At 37.8% G+C, this 21112-nt stretch overlaps 1 protein-coding gene across 2 annotated transcripts; it reads right to left on the minus strand.

Annotated features, from left to right (window-relative positions):
* Positions 1–1931: 1931 nt before the first annotated feature.
* LOC103716400 lies at positions 1932–10406 on the minus strand. 2 transcript variants are annotated; one of them, XR_003387517.2, is made up of 7 exons: positions 9459–10406; positions 8418–8635; positions 8132–8324; positions 7953–8038; positions 7472–7563; positions 4580–4698; positions 2359–2495 (listed from the first exon to the last, which is right to left on the minus strand). XR_003387517.2 is itself a non-coding variant. In XM_008804382.3 (6 exons), exons 1-6 carry the CDS (start codon positions 9543–9545, stop codon positions 2245–2247), a joined length of 927 nt encoding a protein of 308 aa, XP_008802604.1. In that variant the 5' UTR covers positions 9546–10399; the 3' UTR covers positions 1932–2244. The 2 variants fall into 2 exon arrangements, 1 of the variants encoding a protein (XP_008802604.1); XM_008804382.3 differs by lacking the exon at positions 4580–4698 and having other exon boundaries at positions 1932–2495; positions 9459–10399.
* Between the last annotated feature and the right edge of the window lie 10706 nt (positions 10407–21112).

Consider the following 21112-nt stretch of genomic DNA (forward strand, 5'->3'; position numbering starts at 1 on the left):
CGCACTTAGGTATAAACATCAAGCCTAATTTCCAAAGTTCGATCAGCGCTAGTTGGGATAGGAGAAAGGGGTGCAAACGAGGTCGATTAAGTACATGCCCACATGAGTTCTCACATACTCTCCCCGTTTAAGCCCTGATATCATAGTCAACTCTAGTTTGGATGGAAAAAGGAGGTGCGAACGAGGTTGATTAAACACATGCCCACATGAGTCCTCACATATATTTTTCTATTTAAGCCATGACGTCCTAGTCAAGTTAAAGGTTCAAATCCAATCACAAGCACCACGATCGACCCATGGTCTGCGCTAATAAATCTGGGTTATAATGTCTCCTAGTTCACATAGGTTATACACTGGATCCACTCTGATACCATTTGTAACAACCTAGGACCACATCTAAAATGGCTAATCGGAAGGTATTATTTGGATTTATTTATTCTGATATGGGACTAAACACACTTCCGCACGAGTCCTCACAGGACCTGTCAGCATACCATATAATTAAACAGACGTAACCTCACAGGACCAGGTATTCAAAATAATCTTTCTAAAGTGCGGATGAGAGAACCAGACAGCTTCACACCTGAAGGGACGATTAGAGGGTTTAGCAGAATGCATACCTTCCATGTAAATGATCATAGGATAGTAGTCTGAGGTGGTACGAGGGATGTTTCCAACCACAGCTTATGGTAAAATCTCTTTCAACTTCTACTTTACTAAGGCTAGATCCAATCGAAGCAGCGTCTTAGCTAACCCTTCCCTACCATTGGTCCAAGTGGGGACTAGTTAGGATTTTTTCATCAAAATGCCACTGGGATTAGATGCTAAGGAACCACTAGACGGCGTAGCTTTAAGCCATAGACCATCCACGAATCATGCAATAGGATGTGAGTGTAGTGGAGAATTGCCCAAAAAAAATCAACTTTAGTTGTACAATGTACGATGGCAACAAGGGTTCCGTTTTGAGATATTCTGATCCATTGCAAACATCTAGAATACCTTTTGGTTCTGGAGGCTTCTCTCTATATCTTTGTTAAGAACAGAGGCCTCCCGTCTTGGCTTTTCCTATAAAGCTCTCTCACTTCAATGAAAGAAGGTACTTCAAAGGTCTTTATCATAGCATCTAGGTACAAGAATGTTGCTTTCACCCTGCCATCTACCCTGAACTGGTCCAAAAACACTCAAGTGTGTGATAGATGCCGGAATGAGTTCGATTGGTGAAAGATTTGTGGTGAACAGGGGTTTGGAGCAAGCGTCACTCGTAAAGAGAATCTCAAAAGCAAATAATTGCAACCTCATGATCTCCCATCCAAGTAACCTTGTAGCCATGCCTAGAGAGAGCCTTCAAATTCCTTCCAAATGGGTGGACAAGAATAAGCGACAGCATTAAGTTGAGGTGATAAAGAGAGCATAATTTTTGAGGAGCTAGAATCAAAGCTATCCAAAACTGTGTTTTTCCAAAATGGAGCAAGATTGCTCTCAGCTGATTTACCTCCACCAAATCTTGTATAATAGCCAAATATACAGATTGATGAGCACAATGATAGCTAGTATTCTGCATCAGCGAATGACCATTTGCTTCAGTTCCAAACAATTAATACACGAAGATTTTTATAAGCAGAAGTAAGCCTTCAACTAAGGATGCTATAGAAATGGCTTTTCAATGAACAGGTTTAACTAACAAGAACCTATACCAAAGCAAAAGATGATCATCTTTCTCCATGAAGGCCTGCCGCAGAAGTCGAACACCAACCAAAGATTCAAACTCTTTGATTGCTATAGAAGCACAAGGAAAACAGAAATGTGAGGATATGGGTCATCCATGCTGATGCTGATGGATATCCCACTTTCCGTTCATTTCCTGTCCCTCACTTTCATGCAACCAACATATGAAAGACGTAATCCAAGAGAGTATATGAAAAAGCCAGACATACAAGAAAACTTTTTTTTCTTCTTTCTATATCTCAAATTCAACAAGAAAAACTGTCAATAAAAAGATTAACGTGCCAAAATGCTGAAATTCATGATCTCTCAAAAAGGAGATGTAACCAAAACCTGCTTTCAGTTCTACGCACCGTCAGCACTTTTTAACTAAAAAAGCACTGATTTTGTTCCGCCATAACCCTCCAACCTACTCCGAAGCTAGAGTTCACACTTTTCGCAGAATTCTCGAAACTTTAGTAGGGCGATATGATGGCAACATGCAGCAGCCTACTAAGAAAAAGGAAACAACAACTATTTACATCAGTGAGTAGTGAAGAAGTCGAAGTCATGGTGATGAACTCCAAGCTGCCTCAACCAGGAGGCCGCAGCGCTGTAGAGGTTCCTGATCCTTTCATGGTCTGCACATTCAGGATTTGTCCAGATATTCCCCTGCACTTTGTAAGTGGCCAGTCCAAAGGGAGAAAGAGTGATGCAGTTGCTCCATTTCTTTAGTTCAAGTCCATTTTCTGTGGTAAAATGTACATCTTTCTCCATATCCCCAACCATATTATCTGCAAGTGCCACAGTGAAAAAGTGCATCAAAAGATGCATGGCAGTGATAGAACTTTGAATGCACGCCAGAACCAGCAGAGAACAGCTAGCAAGGAAATTTTTATCAAGGGGCAGTCATCCAAAATGACATGCACAAAAGTGAATAAAAGTAGAAACATTTCTAGAAGTATACAAATATGTTCAACTTTTCCTGGGATTTGAATTCACAGTACAGTCAAAAATCCATATATCACAGTGATTGTTACAAAACTATGTTTTACTCTCTGTCCATAAAGACTAACAAGTTGGAGAAAAATGATAAATACAGAAAAGGGTAGATCTTAATTGCATCAGATATGCAGGTGATTTATAAATCCTGAGATTGCAAAGGCTGGCAACTGTAATATTATATGAATGTGAAAGGACAGTGAATGAAGAGAAAGGGTGACTTCATGTTGAACTAATGCTACTTCTCAGTGCCAAATCATGAATATATGTAAATCCACGCTAGATACAGTATGAATATAATTTGAATATTCAGGATGCAGACTAAACTGGGGGAGTATGTTTCCACATAAAATGAATACGTATTGTAGCATATAAAAATGATACTTCATCATCCAAGAACTGTTCAAACGTCATCCATTATAGACAAAAGAAAAAGGAAAAAAACTTTTGAATTGTAAATATGATGCTTGGCCACCATATCCTATCATCTCTGTTCTGTTGTGAAGATAACAAGTCACTTTGTTCCTAAACAATTTAAAGCTCCCCATGTCATTCAACTTTTCTTGACAGCATTGGTGCAGGTAGACACATTATGACTACCAAACAATACCAATATCACTATGACTTCCCTTCATGTAAATCCTGAATCCAAGATCCTAAATTCAAATCTTCAAAGGCTGAAATACATTTATTTCTTTTGCTACCTGGAACCTGCCAAATTAATACAATAGCCAACAAAAATAAAGCACATTAAAGAGAGACCAGAAGTAGTCGGAGACAGATAACCCTACTATAAGGTCAATATAAGATATATTTTGCCTATAGTGCATGTTTATTTCATCAGCAAACTATCCCATGTTTCTGCTTATTCATTTATTAAATTTTCAAAATTATATGTGTTTTTTGGTTTATCTTATTGTAACTGCTTAAGAAACAAAATGAAAAGCTATCTAATGTGGGGCAGACCATTAACGTCCTAACAACATTCTGCATAACAAGCAATTATAGGGTCTTCTCTGGACAAACATGTTATCACTACACCATGGTTGCGGCAAAAGCAATCATAGTGTGGGGCAGACCATATTGATGCAGAGAAAAGACAATCTCCCTAACATCGGCAAAAAGATTATGTTTAGTCAATACTGAAATGTTAGGGATGAGCAAGTAGAATCTCTATGTAAAAACCAAAATAATTGTGGCACCAAAATTACTGACATAATAAGATTTATATTATTCAAAGATGAAAATTATCAACAAACACTAGAAGAATAATCAAATTCAACAATTAAGTGATGGGACATTTAGATACCAGAGTTTGTCAAGGTCTATAAGCCTCAGAGTGTATATGCTTAGATCTAGATGGTTAATGGAATACTGCTTAAGCAAGCATAAAAGCAGTGCTTGAATAGATTAAAATGGATACAGAATATTTAAAGCACATCGCAGCACAAAACTTCTGTAGACTTGCTGTTCACATTTCATAGTGCCTAACCATAATATTCCTTCAGTACCAAAGCATTTTACCATTTGTTTTATCATCTTTGTTCTTAACAAATAAATAAATAAATAAATAAACTGTCGGTCTCAAGAGACTCCAAACAGCCTTTAGGTTCCTGAACTCTCTTGGAAAATGTGCAGCTTCCTATGATTAATGCACTTGATATTTAAGTAGTATAATTTACAATGTGATAAATGCAAGTTGTGGTATCAGACCAAAATTACATGAAACATGAAACTCTTAAAAAGCGTGACATTTGAAAACTAACTCGATTGATTTATAGAAAAGATTTAAAAAGTGAATAAGTTAAAACACAAACCAGTACTGCCCCAAAGCTGCAAGTCATTCCAGTATATTGAAGAAAGATGTTTCAAGTACCTTTAGAATATAAAACAAATGCACATATAAAGTTGTAGCTTTATATATGCAATTATTTATTTCCTCAGTTGCAACAGGATATCGCTTGCATATCTGAATTAGTAGAATTCACGCAACACCTAAACAAACAAAACCATTTGCTAGAAACTGGTAAAGCATTCGAAGCTTGTGGACAGTGATTAGTAAATAATCAAGAATAGATGCATACTTGATAATTTTATAATTAATTTTCCTAAAAACAAATCTCATAGTTAATATCCCTATAACCCCAAATTGAATGAGTCTTAATATTGTAGAATGTTTGCCTAAAGAACGAGTCTAAACCACTATTCAACACATCCTCAGCAGAAAAATAAGAGCCTGCTGACAGAAACAATGCAGCTAGTTGTTCGTTATAATTTTTTTTTTTAAAATCAGAGCTGTAAAATCAAGCTAGAACATTTTTACCTCATTAAGTGCCTTATATCAATTAGAACATCATATTTTAAAGACTAATGGCCTCTGAGATTTTGAATATATGAATACTTTGGCAGGAAAAAAATGCCACAAATTAGGATATGCAATTTGCATGAGCAGCTACTTAATGACCGCAAGCATGGCAGAATATGCCTTGTCTTCAGCTAGAATTCACTGAGGAGGGAATTACATAATCACAGAGTTGCAAAATTGTAAAGTAGCAGTTGGTGGGTGTACATAGGCACCTGGGTAAAGTCTAGTGTCTAGGTGGCAGGCAAAAACCCCAGCAGCCACCAAGGTGGCAGTGGAAGAGGAAGGAAGGAGTAAAAAGAGGTGAGGGAGATGGAGGGAGAGGGGGAAGTTAAATATATTCTTTGGGACATGTATAAATATTTAATTTTATTCCGTCATGGAGGGTATGTTTGATCAATAAATAACATGGGAACCCATACTATTTAACAAGAAAATAAATTCCAACAGACTAACACAGCAAGTGAAATATAAATGTGACTTTGGCTTTGGCTTATTACATGTGTCTTAAAGATAAAAGTGATTCCTCATGTCATATGTTTCTTTTTTCAACTTCCAGCACAACTCTTATTTAGAGATTTTAGGGGCTTGCTTCTAGGTTTCATGTTCTTGTGCAACTATGACCTACAAGGTAGGTTTTCCTGCCTGATAATTTGGCTCCCATAATATATTACAGCAGGCCTCTTTAGTGTGAATAATTACCTCGGGTAGAAATTATGTATCAATCTAAATATAGTCTACATTAGATTGAAAGTGAGTCATAAATATGACAAGTTGATGGATCATAATTTAAATCATGATGCCAACCTCATAGATAAGTAACTTACTAAGGTTACCTCGTAGCAAAAAATACGAATCCCCTGGACAACTAAACATCATTTTTTATTTTTTTATTATTTTTGGTGATGATATGGATTTGATATAAATATCAATATTTTGAACAAACTACCGTTCAAAATGCATTGAGAATTTATTGTTTAAAAAAAGCACTGCATGAACTTAATACTTCCCCCTCTTGGGTGCTGTGGGCTATTTCCCACTCCAACTTGTCAAATGTTTTTCAAATATCTCCAAAGACGGCATCATTGGTTAATTTCTTTTGGCCTTGTCCTTGCAAGGATTTAAAACTTCAAATCCATTCCACTTTATCCAGGAAGCAGCATGTGTTACCATAAAGTTAGCCAAAGGGTTAACATATTAGACATATGATTCACAATTTAAATTGCAAAAACAAGATGGTTGAAAAATGCAAAATGAAAATTTCCCAGGAGGGGAATGACTCATGGATCACCTGAATAAAAATATTAAATCATCAACTTCCTATTGCACTGTTGGATGTTATATCAGCTTCCTGCTACCCTATTGGATAGATTGTGTACAAAAAATTGGACCTGTCTTAAACCATAACTAGAGCAGGCACAGAACTTTACATGACCATGCACGTAGCCAACAACAAATGCACTAAGTTAGCTTAAAAATTTCAGAGTTAAAGTTTTCCTAAAAACTGTTTTTTTCATGATTCTTAGACAGATATTTTAACAATCATAGAACAGTTTTGTCATCATAGATCACAGAATGTAAGATCATGATCAACTGATCATGCAGGTAATCATGAATTATAAAACTTTGAAATGATACCCTATGTCATGACCATCAGATGATTGGGATGAATTTCAGAGCTCGTCAAATCCTGAATCCCTGATGGCTATGATGAAGGCCAGGACGGAGCAAAAAAAAACGACACAAATCTCAGCAAATTTGGAGAAAGGATATGGGTGGATAAGGAAATTTATCATAAGTCCCACTAAACCTCGAAGCAGTTAGTGAATATATTGCCATATTCCTCGTCTGGAAAAGACCGTATGCCTCACTTTTATTTGTTCATCCATCAAGAGATGCTTGTTTATGAGTAACAAAATCTCACTAGGGCTGTGCTAATTTCACTAGGGAAGAAAAAATATACACATGCAAATGCTCATAAACAAGCATGGTGTAACCAATCTCACTTAGGGCTGTGCTCATAACTTAGGGAAGAAAAAATATCGTAATTCTGGCAGTGCGCATAAACTAGCATGGTGTAACCAAATCTCACTAGGGCTGTGGTAATTTCATGTATCGTTTCAGATCGTACTATAATTTTAAACCTTAAACTGCTGCATTGAGCATCACATTCACATATAAATTCAGCTGCTTTATTATAATATTATGAGGATAGCTAGGAATATACACATGCAATGCTCACAAGGCATCTCCTTCCTAATAAATGGAACAGTCATGACTCATGAGCATAAAAGAGTAAATTGACAAAAAACTAAATGAAAAAAAAGCGATATCATGAGGTAATAACGAAAACAAGTGCACAAATTTCCATTCCTCTTGCCTCTTCCCTCCAACATGAATGCATACCTTGAAAAGCTGAGGAGATTGTATGATAAGTCAGAAAGCATGCAGACAAATCTTTGACATTTCTACGGGCTGGAATATGATAAATAGGGTACCTGTCAAAAATAAATAAATAAATTTACTAGAAATCAATAAATTCAAATACTAATCTGATTTTCATGAAAGGGACCATTACATACTATGAAAAGAAAAGCATATATTTCTTATATATCAAATCCCTTCTGAGAAATTTCCACAGAAAAATGCATGCTTAGTAACTCCCTATATCTTCTAAAGGCAACAAAGCGACTTAATCATGATACAGTTTGCATGGTATGTTATCAGTGATATTACATTGCTACAAAGATCAGGTGGTATTTCTACCTCAGCCATGGATTTTCGAATGACTTCTGTAACCCATCATTTTCAAAATTTGGCCTAGCATCTCCAAACTTGAAAAAGAAACAAAAAAAAAAGAAAAAGAATTAAGAAAAGATGGGCGTACCATGCAACTGACATCCAGCTAGCAGGTGAGAGTTCCACACTCTTAAGGGTCATCAAACCCGGATAAGTCCGAGCTAGCTCAGCCACCTGACCAATGATACAATTAGGAAAATAAACTCATCAAAAACAGAAATTCATGAAATTAAATCAAATAGATAATCTTAGCAAAACAATCTGTACCTTGTCCGCGAGTGGCAGTCTTACATAAGGAGCACCATACTCAATATACTGAAAGCACAAATGACCTAGGTGTTCCCTAGTAGGCGAAGCATCCTGGTCGAAGTCATCCGATACAGCATCCCATGACCTAGACAGCTTCTCACTCTCACTGTCATCGCTGCAAGAATCACTCTCACTCTCTTCCAGCATGTTCCTTTATAAGAAAATCAAACTGCAGCTTAGAGTTGCCTAGAATGGCTATCATCAGAAAAGGGTGAAATTCAGTAGGTGGGATCCGATTGGAGACCTTGAAGCCACTGGAGATTTGCTGGTGTAAATCTGGATTGCAGACAGGTAGGGTACATAGTACTGGACCACAGTCTCGCCATTGTTAAGGACAACTGGGACACCAGCACCATAGACACTCCACTCAGTATACTGATCCCAGAGGTCTTTGAGAGTGAAGTACTCAATCCTGTCCTTGATGACTGGATGCCAGAGGCTGTTCAGATCTCGAAAGCATGTCTGCAATGATACAATCTAACATTATCATTTCTGTAACTTCGTGAAAGTATCACAGGATTCAAAAAAACATTCATTGGAATTGAAGAAGAATAATCTAGAACACGGTTAGCAAGAAGTAATAACAGGAGCGATCCTTGATACATCATAAAAGAGAAGGTTATCAACTCAGGTCGTGCAATTCTCAAAGATACAAAAGAAAAAGAGAGAGAGAGGGGGGGGTGGCGATCAGCTTTTTCCTTTTTTTCTCCAGATCGACCTGAATCCATATTTCAAATTATCCAAGCAAGGAAGAGGATCACAAGTATAACTCAATTGTAGCTTATAACCTAAACCCATAAAAATGGAAACTGTGAAGTATCCATGACTACTGCATGCCCAAAGGATCTGCAAGTGAGCAAAAAAGCAACAAAAGGGGGTAGCCATTTCCACAATTCACATTCCATTATATCTGCATATCTTTTCAAATCTACTTTGTATATATAGATAGAAACACCTATAAAACAAAGATAGAAATTTTGGATCTATAAATTAGAAGCACAATGAATCAATTAAAAAAAAAAAAGAGAAGCTCTTTTAGAAAAACAATAAAAGAAAAATCCATCGGGTGAAAGAGGCAAAAGATGATATGAGAAGTCAAATTAGAAACATAAAAAAGATGAGCAAACTGGTGGCACCACTACAGATTAAAAAGAACAAAAAACCGACCAACGTACGAGACAATTAGCTCAAATCTTAATAAATCAATTTAGACAATATAATATCCGACTAACATCGATAAAGAAAATACAAACGATTAAAGAAAAAAGAAGAACCAAAGAGGCACCTTTGGGAGAGAATGCGACGGCACGGAAGGGGTGGTGCGGGTGAGGAAGCACTGGAGATTGGAGTGCCTTCGCCGATCGGCCGCCATTCTTTTTCTTATTATAATACTAATATTTTGGTGTCCTTTTCCCCTCTTTTACTCTTTTTCTCTATTTTAATATCTAAATACCAATATTCAACACCCCTCCATATAAAATCAAACAAAAATACCACTATCTATTTCACAAAAAGAAAAAGAAAAAGAATAAAAAGATCAAGAAAAGCGCAGAACTTGGGAAGAACAAGAAAAGGAACAGATGAGAATAAGAAGAAAGAAGAAGAAAGGAGCAAATTTTGAGAGTACAAAAAAGAAAGGAGCAATCTCTCTCAAAACTCTCTCTGTTTCTGACCCTGTGGAGATGGAGAATGGAAGAAGAAGGAAGCGAAGACGGTAAAAATCTACGAATCACACCAGGGTACTCTCTCTTATACCATTTATTCAAGCATCGGATAAGATATTCGCTTGAATCCGCTTCCACCTCCCCTTCCAATTTAGAAAACTCCGCAGCACTAATCAATGCTTCCCCATGCTCCTCTCACCAAATATCTCCCAAATGCCCCCAAATTAATACAATTTATTCCTACTACACACCGCCTCTGGACTTCAATAAAGAGATAGATACAAAAATCAGAAGCACATAGACTATATAACAGAAGAAGATTAAGAGAGAATTAAAGAGACAGAGAAATAAAGAGGAGAAAACTGAGGGCAGTGGGATTTATTCCGGGGTAAAAGGAATGCCGTTTCCACTCTGGAATCAGTTTCCTTTTTGCTTCGTTTTCTTCCGGCTAAGAACACAAGTGGCGCTGCTATTCCTAATTTATTCTCTGTCTATTCTCTATTTTTTTTAATTCCGGTTTTGAGCCGACGGGGAGAATAAGGTGGGGGTGTGGAGAGTCGGGGAAGAGACGGAGGCGGAGTTGTCCTGGCCTTAGCCTGCGGGCAGCCAGTCCCGATCCTCTACGATTCTTATATCAACCGAGATCTTACAATCCAATCATCCACCGTCCATTATCATGGGTCCCACCATTTAGCATAATTGCAATTGATGGGACCCACTTTTTGGTGGAGGCCGGACGTAACGCAGGCTGGAGAGGATCCGGGGCCGCGCACCGCTCGCTTCGCCGCGTGTACCGTGCATGGATTTCGGTGTCCTTTTCCTCTATCACTATGCATCCCCGACTTCCTCCGCAACAAGCGGGAAAACCGGTTCTTGGCACCAACGTGAGGGTCAGTAGTTCATAGGAGACTGGTTTTAGAATTCTCTGGGGACGTTTTAGGGGGACGAGTATTATTTTCTTCGTTTTAAAAGAAGTCTTGCGTGCTTCATGGATTTAGAGGGGCGGGCCGGCGGTTTTTGGTTTTCGTGTGCGGGGCTTGCGCAGCCTTGGACGGGTGGTTTAGGCTTGACTCATAACCCCCACATTTAAGGATGTGTCCATGGACATGGTGGGACATGGCCCATGGGGTTAGATCTTGATGAGAGTTCAAATAGGTAGATTGGGCATCCTTGTCCCACATTTCACCATCACAAGTATGAATTAGATGAAGGGAGTTAACAAAGTATTGTTACTATACCTAACAACTAACTATTATGTGTGAATCAGGCCGGTGCTATTAAATCTAGTCGTTATCTCATACATATGGCGGAATTGACATGTCACTCAACCTATGGCACAAGTGGATGGTTCATGAAATATGACCTTAATTTTTAATTTTGAGCCAATTTTGGTCTCGGTTTATTGTGTTAAAGCTGTGCCCTAACGAACACAGGGTCAAAATTATTGGATAAGGTTGTGCTTGTCATTTTTGATAAGGATGTCATTTTTGGACATCCAGATTAAACTTCTATGATTAGAACTTTTTTGTTGAAAGATGTTTCGACATATTATAGTTAATGTTTATATATTTATAAAAAATATATTAGATAGTTAGAAAATAATATATGCAAAAAAAATAAGTATGTCAAAAATGACTATGTTAAGATGAATATGTAGTAATACAAGAAAATATAGATTAGAAATGAAATTATTTGTAAAAAGATAGAGATAATACTATTTAAGATAAAATTTAGAGATAGATGACTTTAGATATTTTAGACATGTATGATATAGGGCAAGGTGTGCACTAATATCAAAGAGTGATTTGTACATATAGAAGAAAAGAGGAGGTAGACTAAAAAAAACACATGAGATGGGGCAATGAAGAAGGAATAGATATATCAATGGAATTTGGCTTTACTATTGATCCTACTTGATTAAAATAATTGCTTCTTATGCCATAAAATATAAAGAACATTATATCCCCAAGTAGATAAGGTGAATAAGTTATAAAACTATGACCACATATTATTTTGTTTTTTAAAAAAACATATTCTCTACTAGCATTTTAAATTTGCCTTCAATTTATATTTAGAATTAGTATACTGCATGTTGTATGTTTCATCTCACGTAGTAAGTGCCCGCACGATACTATATTGAGGTAGCCTTTTTTAATATCTTGTGAGAATAATTATTTCCTTTCATATCTCCCATACATAAAATACTTTTTTCCCATTAATTATTTTTGTATTATTAAAAATTATATATTTCACATACCAATTTAATCAATAAATAAATTTTACTTGCTTTGCCAGAGAAATGCTCCTCATAAGACTTAGAAAGAGGCATGCTATATATGGACATACGTATAGACTAATAGCACTTGGAGACACTATATGGGCCACATGATGCCCTGTTGTCGGCCCCCACCTAACCCTTGCATTGAGACCCCACAGAAAAGGAAAAGTTGAGCATATGTGTATTTTATCTAAAGTCTAAACATTAGGGAACATAGATTAAGTATTACTTGCCTGATGATATGGGAAAAAATTATCCCCGGCATATCACTTTATAATAATAGTTCGACCGCTCAATATTGAAGGAAAGAACATTGAGTCCCATCTATCATAGCTTATAGAATTTTACATCGAACATAATTAATTTGACCCGAAGGAAAATGACAGCCCTCTACTTGAATTATTTTTATGTGCCATGGTCAAAGAAATCAATCAACCATAGTAGAATATTGTTGACTTATTATGTACATATAATCTTAATAAAGATATGAAGATTTCCTAAAGATCCTTCATATCATCTCATTTTGAGCTTGAATGCACATAAGACAACATTGTAGGCCCTCTCACCTTTTAAATAACATAAAAACCCTAGAATAACAAAACACATGTTGGTCACCTCCTCATAATCTTCTTCGCACCTACTGAAAACATTAATACATATAGCAAGATCTTCCACTCTGTGTATTCTGTAACTCCAATCAGAAAAATCATATACAAGCTTCGTGCAAGATTGTGTATCTTGTTCTTCTTCTTCTTTTCTCTCTCTCCTTTAATTTATTATGATTTTATTAGCTCCATCCCATCCATTTGGGTATGGCCACCTCATGGGCAGCTTGGCCCTTCTCTTACATTTTAAAGGCCAATTAGTCCAATATACCACATGAGGTTTTGACCAAATATTTGATCGTTCTATATTAATTGACTGGACCACTTAGTTCACTGGCTTTTTGCGCCTACTAACTGAAACTAAGGGGAATGGTCCCTTTTTTTCCTTCTTTTTTTTTTCTTCTTCTTCTTCTTCTTCTTCTTCTTTTTTTTCTTTTTTTTTTTCTTTTTTTTTTTTTTTTTTTTTTATGCATCGGCTGCTCACATACGACGGATGTGAATGTGGCCAATAAAATCAGAAAACAAAATACTCCATAAGAGCTCTGGTACAGACCCATGGTCTGCTCAGATGAAGCCTCTAGAGTGGTGAGCCATAAAGAAAGCCATGCAGTCTGTCCCACTGTCCGCCTTCCGGTATACGTGTGTAGCTTGATGGGAGTCGCCCTTCCTCAGTAATATTCTACGAATGTCGTAGAGCAGCGTGCGATCTTCGACTGAGCAGCTCCGACCCCAGATTCACTCAATCACCGTAGCTGAGTCTCCTTCAAGAAGAAGACGGTTCGCGCCCAGTATCCGTCTCGCATAGGAGACATCCTTCTAGGCAGCTCGAAGCTCGGCGCACACTAATAACGAGTCGAAGATCCGCCGACCTTCTACCGCTACTATTCTGGCGTGTGGTTCCTGATGGCGAACCTCATACTTCTGTTCCTTTCATTCTCAGCGACGCTGCCATCAAAATTTATCTCAAAAAAGGGGATGATTAGGTGGAAATGATCTCAGTGGAGGGCATACATATCTTTATGCATTAGATGGGGAACAGCTTAGTACTTGGTACAGAGACGCGTTCATCAGCACGTTCCAAGGGGACATAGAGCTGCCTCTGCCACGTTGTGTCGGTGGCCGTACCACTGTGCTCGAAGAGTTCTCGCCAAACCTCACCGCCAAACTAATCCCCCCGATCTTTTAATAAAAGCGAACACGAGGTGATGGACGTAGCCCAAGGAAAGAGAAAAAAATGGTCGCAAGAGATTTCTACGGCCACAAGCCCTTTGCATTGGATATTGCCGGCTCGGTTGCGTCCAACTCCACGCCCGAAAAGGTTTGAAATCGGAGCTTATATGAAGGAGTACTTGGAAAATGGAATGACGTTTTCCCATGAAGACATGAAGAAGTCCAAAGTCTCTCTCTCTCTTCTTTTTTTTTTTTTTTTTTTTGAGATGAAGGAAGGCTTAGCCACACAAAAAATTATTCAATTGATCTAAATGAAGAAGTCCAAAGTTAGTAGATTTTGGTGCAATGTAAATTTATCATTGACACACTCAAGTACTCTGCCCACAGCCCATGCAAAATCCTTCATCTACCCTACCAAGCATGGTGGTCCTTCCTTAGGGGGGACCTAAATTAAAAAAAAATCTCATCACAGAATCATAATTGCAAAAAATCGTATAGGATCAAGGGCTAATATTTTGTCTGTAAATTTTTCTAAGTCTCGGTTCCATCTTCTTTATATTCTCTTATTCTTTTTAACTTTATGAGCTGCACTCATACTCGTTGTGTGTGAACTGTCGTTGTACACACACAAAAAAAAAATCCTAGTTGTCTTTAATGAAAGTCCTTAAAAATATTCTTTAAAGTTGTGCTTTATGTGGCTGTTAATCACATAAAATATTCTGCTAATTAGTATCAAGTTAATTTTAAAACTTATTTGTCCTAAATTTAAAGCATCCCTCCTACCCAATGATTAGAAAGCTAGCTAGCTCGAGTAACTTTTCAGCACTTTCTAATTATCTTTTAAGCCATTGGATGTTAATTCAAAAATGAGGACTCGACAATCTGATAATATGTTTGAGGTTCGCGCTCAAGCTTTAGGAAATTCTGTAAAACCCTACCGGCTTTAACAATGTCAAGGGATGAATCCAATCAGCTTCTTTGCAATGTTTTTCATAGACTAGCCATTGATGGAAACATGCTATTCTAAACAATGGTCTTTAAAAAATGTCCATGACCACATTGGTGTTATCTGAGCTTGTCAACATGGAATAAGCACTAAGCTCATGTGCATTGCTATTGAATGAATAGATATAATAATCTAAAAACACTTCTCTAATTAATTAAGGATAACACAATCATTAAAATCTTTGTAGTTATTTTAAATTAGAAAAAAGAAACATACTCTACAAATATCACTATCTATCTTTCGAGCACTACGGCTGCCTCTAATGTATATGAGCTACGATGAAAAAAAAAATGTAATCAGATGAACTACTTCCATCATGCGTAAATATCACAATAATTAACAGATCGTCTTATGAGCTATGACGAAAAAAGAAATGTAATCAGATGGACGGAAACAAATCCTTTATAACATTAGCAGACAGGGTCGAAATTAAGCATGGCAATGATAGAGGAAGATTAAACCAAGCATATTCCTCTGCCAAACTTAGTTGCTTGTAACCTCTGGTCTTTCTTTAGTCTTCTACAATTTAGTGTGGGACCGTAAGGAGCTTAGTGCTGCCCTGCAACAACGGAAAAGAATCAAATGAAGCCATCAAATTATCTCCTCCAGTCAAGCCATCATAGATAAGTGGGGACAAAGATCAAATTATCTCTTCCAAGACCACTTTTAAGTTTCCCAGAGGCCTAGACCTCCACGGCAGGGCGTGGGAGCTCCATGGGGTCCAGAATCCACAAATCCTCAAGCACGCCCGTTCGAGTACGGCAGTCAAATCAATTAAGTTACTAAGGTGGCACCTTGGAAAGAGACTAAAATATTAATATCATCAATTTCCAATGTAAACAGAAAAGAAAAAAGATGCACGTATGGCCAATGGACCAGTTGGTCCCATCATGAAATTCAACAAAAGCTTTTATTAGGATAAGATGGAACCAATGCAAACAAAAAACCCCAAAGCGTTTTCTCTTTGATAACCTGACTTTTAGGAACTATGAAACAAAATCAAACTTGGGCTAGACTAGAAATAAGATTAGGGACTTCAATAAACTCCGCCCCATTGGGTATCGGACGCAACCCTAATAGGGTGGGATGCATTCTCTTTTTGATTACCTAACTTTTAAAAACTATGAAACAAGATCAAACTCGGGCTAGACTACCTTTACATGTCCTGTCTAACTCTACCAACCCCATTCTGTCTCGCTCTAAGACAACTATGAAATAGATACGGATAATGATCTATCCGATCTATATCTGATCGATTACCATTCATAAACAAAGCAACCAGCGTTCCTTTGTCCTTATAAATAGCATTTGAACAAATTTTAGTGTTCCAAAGGTCCACATGAAAGTAAAATAAATCCAGAGCTTGCATGGAAAAACATGAAGCTCAACGTACGTGCTGGATCGTTGTGGGATCTCGAGACTTGTGTGGTGCAATTGTTGCATTGAAGTTCTTAATGCTGCTTGCCTGAATTTCCCAGCTAAGCTGCTAGTACTGTGGCTCGAATGGAAGCCTATGATCTAAAATTCCAGCAATAACTGGTAAATACAGGCAGCTTCGTCAAAGAAAACCTATAAAATTAAGAAGTTTGCAATGGATCGATGAAATGAAGCAGAATAAAACAAAGTCATGGTTCCATCAAAGTTGCAGTATTTTGACTGATCCTAGAGGTTCATACGATTGACTGACCAAATTCTTCACCTTGGGAATTGACAAGACACAAGTATATGCTTGGATCCAAGAGACATCGGAAAGTGAAAGCAGAGTGGCCAAACTTCCGGACTTTGATTCGTAAAGCAGCCTCATCCTGGTTTTGGCATCATATTTCCTTATCCTAAAGGTATCTTCCAAACTCTGGAACACCAAGAAAAAAGAAACGTCTAGCCAATGAACTAATCTTGTTAGTATGACTTCCTGCTTTCAAAGAGAGGCTGCACTGAGCCAAGTCCTTGGCCAACTAGATTTAAAAATTAATTTGTACGTGAGATAACTATCTGCTTTAGGAATTGAAGGAGTAGACATGCTCAGAGCTGACCGGGACCAGATCCAAACCCATGGACCTATGGATTGGGTTGGTCCAAAAATAAATCCACAAAAATTCGCTTCTGGATTTGGTAGCAATAGTGACATTTATAGGGGGATTAATTTGAAGTATTCTACGCATGCTCTATTGACGGGAATAATTCTACAAGCTTAGCAGAAACGTACGTAAATAAACTGGGACACTTATCTAAAATATTCACGTTTCTTAGGGGTTAGGTGTAATTTTACTCTTAGCAAATTTGAACTAATCTCCTCACGTCGCGGGGGGGTCGGGATTAGCGCATCACTCATACGTATAGGACACATCTAAAATACTCGGATTCTATAGGGAGATATGTGTAAATATGCTTCTAGCAAATAAGAGCTAGTCTCAGCAAGCCATTCGCCGAGACTAGTTCAAATATAAATTATAAGCATTTTCACAGTTAACCCCCTGTCAAATAATATATTATATAGTTTGAATGCTTTCTTCCCGGAAGCAGGATCAGCTGCCAACGGTGGACGGCCGAAGAAGGCAGCGGAGGCAGCGGCGTTGTTCGCCTTCTACGGTGGTGAGGTATTTCTGGGCTTCCCCACCTTTGTATCTCTTAATCTTGTCCCCCCCCCCCCCGCGTTCTGTTCGATAAAATGTCTCTCTCTGGTAATCTCTTCAGCAGATTTCGTCTTCGAGCTTGTGTTTTCTTCTGAATAAAATCCTTATGAAAGATATCCGCTTTGTATTCTGACATTACTCATTGGTCACGTAATCAGGGAAGTAGGCGAGTGAAACCATTAACAAAGCGAGATTTACTAGAACTTCTTTATGTTTAGTTGGTCTAAGGATGCTGGAGGTCAGCTCAATCTGGATGAGGGGTTCATATATTTACATTTATGCATCACATACTCATCTATAATATTCACATTTCTTTGGAGGTTACAACTACTCAGGCTTCTGCTAGATTTGAACTAGTCCCTGCAAGGCTAGCACCAGTACTTGTTCAAAATCGAAGCAGTATTATGTGCATACGCCAGAGGCCTATCTATAATTAATACTCAAAACTTTTCAGCAGGTTAGTTAATCTTGCTTCTGCTAAGTATGAATTAGTCCCCGCATCACGCGTTCCAAGACTAGTTCAAATTCGCATGAACCCCTTCAAAATGTTAAAACTATTGCGCTTGGAAGATTTGGCAATCAACTTGCACATGAAGAAGGCTTTTGTTTCATAACATTACACTTCAAAACTTCTCTGTTTAGAATGCAAATTTTGTCCTGGCCCCAGTTTGTGTTTGCTCAGCCTTGTGAAGATTTTTCATTTTTCTTTTTTTAAAAAAATTCAGTATAGCCCCTGTTGGCAAATTGATTAGCAAATATCTGGTTAAGGATCTATATTTTTTTTTGGTTATAACTAGATTATTTTTTCAATTATGTAGTGGAAATGCGTGTTTAAGTCTCGGTGATACTCGAAGTTAAAGGATATAGAACAGCAAAGACCAACCGACAATGTGTAATTTGCTTCATTTTTGACAAGGTGCAAATCTTCTAGGACGCGGGCAACAATTAAAAAAATTGAGAGAAAACTAGGGACCGGAATCAAGTGTCTATATATGGGAGTTTGCCACTAGAACATGCTTTCACCTGAAACCAGATTACAATGTCATATACGGCACAAAAATGGAACTGAAGATCCTCACTTGAAAAAATGCAGCTTTGAGTGGTTAGCAGAGGTCGCTGTTTGTTCTTATCAGGCATTAGTGTCTACAAACATGAATTAGTGGTCTATGAGAACAATTATAGTCATGAACTTTAAGAAATATCATATAGATTGTTGTGGTTCTAAATCGGAAAATGCAATTCTAATGATTTTCCTCATCAAAATGTAAGTCTAATGGGACAAGCAAGCAGTTATGGCACCACCAATGACCTGGCCTGCATACCTCCTTCCTTGCGTGCAACTTCATCCTACCAACTGCTCTTCCCTATTGAACTCACACATTTAAGCCTCTCATGCATTTGGCATTCTCCCCTATAGTTCACACTGTCCATGTTCATCAGCACGCCACTTCCATTTCCTGAATTTGTTGCACCATGCCATACTACCAGCTCTAACGGCATCGCTTCATCCCTATATATACTTAAACCTACTCCCATGGCATCAGTCATACCAGAAAGAAAGGAAACCAGAAGAAAGGAACAAGCAAGCGATACCAGCAAAATGAAGAGCTCTTGCTTGATGATCATAGTTCTTCTCGCCATTGCCGTCGTCAATGCTTCCACGACGGCGGTGCACGAGGCCTCAGGCAGCATACCTGCAATGGTGGGAAGTGAGAAGAATGTGCTTGCTGATGAGACGAGGACTGGGGAGAGAATCCAAGAAAGCAAGCAAAGTTGGAAGGCCTGCATGACCCAAGAAGCGTGCCACAAGAAGGCGGCAATCTGCTCCAAGAAATGCACCAACTTGCCTGCAAAAGACCACGAGAAGTGTATTGCTAAGTGCAACAAATGTGTTCCAAAATGCTGAGCATTTGGTGCCTCCCTTTTGAAGTTTGGAGTTCTTAGTCTCTACCTTGTTTTCACTCTCTTGTACTAATGTGCGTGCTCTTGCTCTCTTCCACCTTTCCTGGTCTTTCTGTAGTTCCCTGCAACAATAAAGACAATTCCTGTTAGGGTTTTGTTTTGTTGAACTCTATCTTTTGTTTGGAAATAAACATGGAAGTTGGTTTCTTTTGAACTCTATCTCGTGCGTTTGGAAATAAACATGGAAGTTGGCTCGTGTTTTTTTTTTCTTTTTTTGGATTTCACGTTAATTACTCTAGTGTGGATACATCTTTAAAAAGTCAAAAAATAAAATATCCCTAATAGTTCTAGGGACACATGCATGAGAAGACCAGAAAAGTCTGCTAGAATAATAGGCCATATAGGAGGTCATCCAGTCTGAACTTCATTCTCCTTCCGATAAACGTGGTTCGCCCTAAAGTAGATGCAATCTCTCACCAAGTGCCGGATGTCTTAAATCAGGAGATGCGACCCCGCCTCCCTAGCTCAATCCTGAACCTAGCCAATCACCATCGCCGAGTCACTCTTCAGTAAGATAGCATCATCCCTTAACATGCGTCGCACATGGCTGGCAGCCCTAAAGGCTTGTTTCTTAAAAGCACCTAATAGGTGCTGATTTGAGTTGGGCCTTTTGGTGTAATTTGGTTCTTTAGCACTAAGCATATGGTGAAGAATAACCGGAAGGCACCATGGTATTTAAGATTTCCTGTGGACCATATGATATGGTAGCAAATCAAATAGAACAGTGCATCTGGTGATCTGGGCATATCAAGATATTAGCTGAGCTAACCAATTGTAGCTGATTTGTTGGCTGAAGAGGGGTTAACAATTAATGATCTGCACTTTTCACCTTCCATGCGCCTTGCCTAATGGTGGTTGATCTCATTTTTACCATGTCTGTCGTTATTTTGATATTAGCCATCATCTTTCAGCCAAGATCTTGGAATGCAAGTTTTTTTTAACTTTCTCGAGCCTGTTATAGACCAAGATAAACCTTTATCTCGGTTTAAGTTCATCCCAGCAATCGATCACACACTAAGATTATCGAGATATAGGCAGATTTCGAGCAGGATTAATATTATTGTGCATATGAGCTTTGACTTTTTCCCTTTCTTTCTTGGGACATGTTATGCACCACATATTTATTTTTTTTTCTAAAAGAGTCAAACACAATTTACAATTTTTCCCAAAATACTGAAAGGTTCTTGAAGTATTCTTGAATTTTTCATGGGCCAAATGATTTTTAAACTATTTTGAATATTTGAGGTATGTGTTACTTATTCAATCTTCTAACGTCTAGATGTATGGATTGTGCATAACTAATTACCTTCTCAACCTTTTCTGCCAAACCAATTTATAGCGAAAAATTGAAACATCCTTTAATTTTACTTTTATTAAACTGATTTTTTAAAATTCCTACCAAACATTTGGGGAACTTTTTTCATACATCAAATTTGTACGAAAATTTCCTGCCATCGTTTGCCCACAACAATAACCCTGGCACACCCTTGTAATGTATTTAACATAAATAATGGTATATCCAAAAAATCACTTAGATAGTAGATTGTCGTTCAAAATTTTGCAGAAGTAGAAACTTTTATCTTGGAATTTCTAATATACTCTAATATTAAAATGTAGAAAA

This window comes from Phoenix dactylifera, chromosome 17, assembly GCF_009389715.1.
Source record: "Phoenix dactylifera cultivar Barhee BC4 chromosome 17, palm_55x_up_171113_PBpolish2nd_filt_p, whole genome shotgun sequence".
Classification (NCBI taxonomy): domain Eukaryota; kingdom Viridiplantae; phylum Streptophyta; class Magnoliopsida; order Arecales; family Arecaceae; genus Phoenix; species Phoenix dactylifera.

Coding starts and splice junctions, on each gene's coding strand:
- LOC103716400 (XM_008804382.3), bottom strand. CDS start 9,545: ATGGCGGCCGATCGGCGAAGGCACTCCAATCTCCAGTGCTTCCTCACC. Junction 7,564..7,952: donor AGCTGGATGTCAGTTGCATG/GTACGCCCATCT, acceptor TATTTTTGACAG/GTACCCTATTTATCATATTC. Junction 2,496..7,471: donor AATCTCCTCAGCTTTTCAAG/GTATGCATTCAT, acceptor TGGCACTTGCAG/ATAATATGGTTGGGGATATG.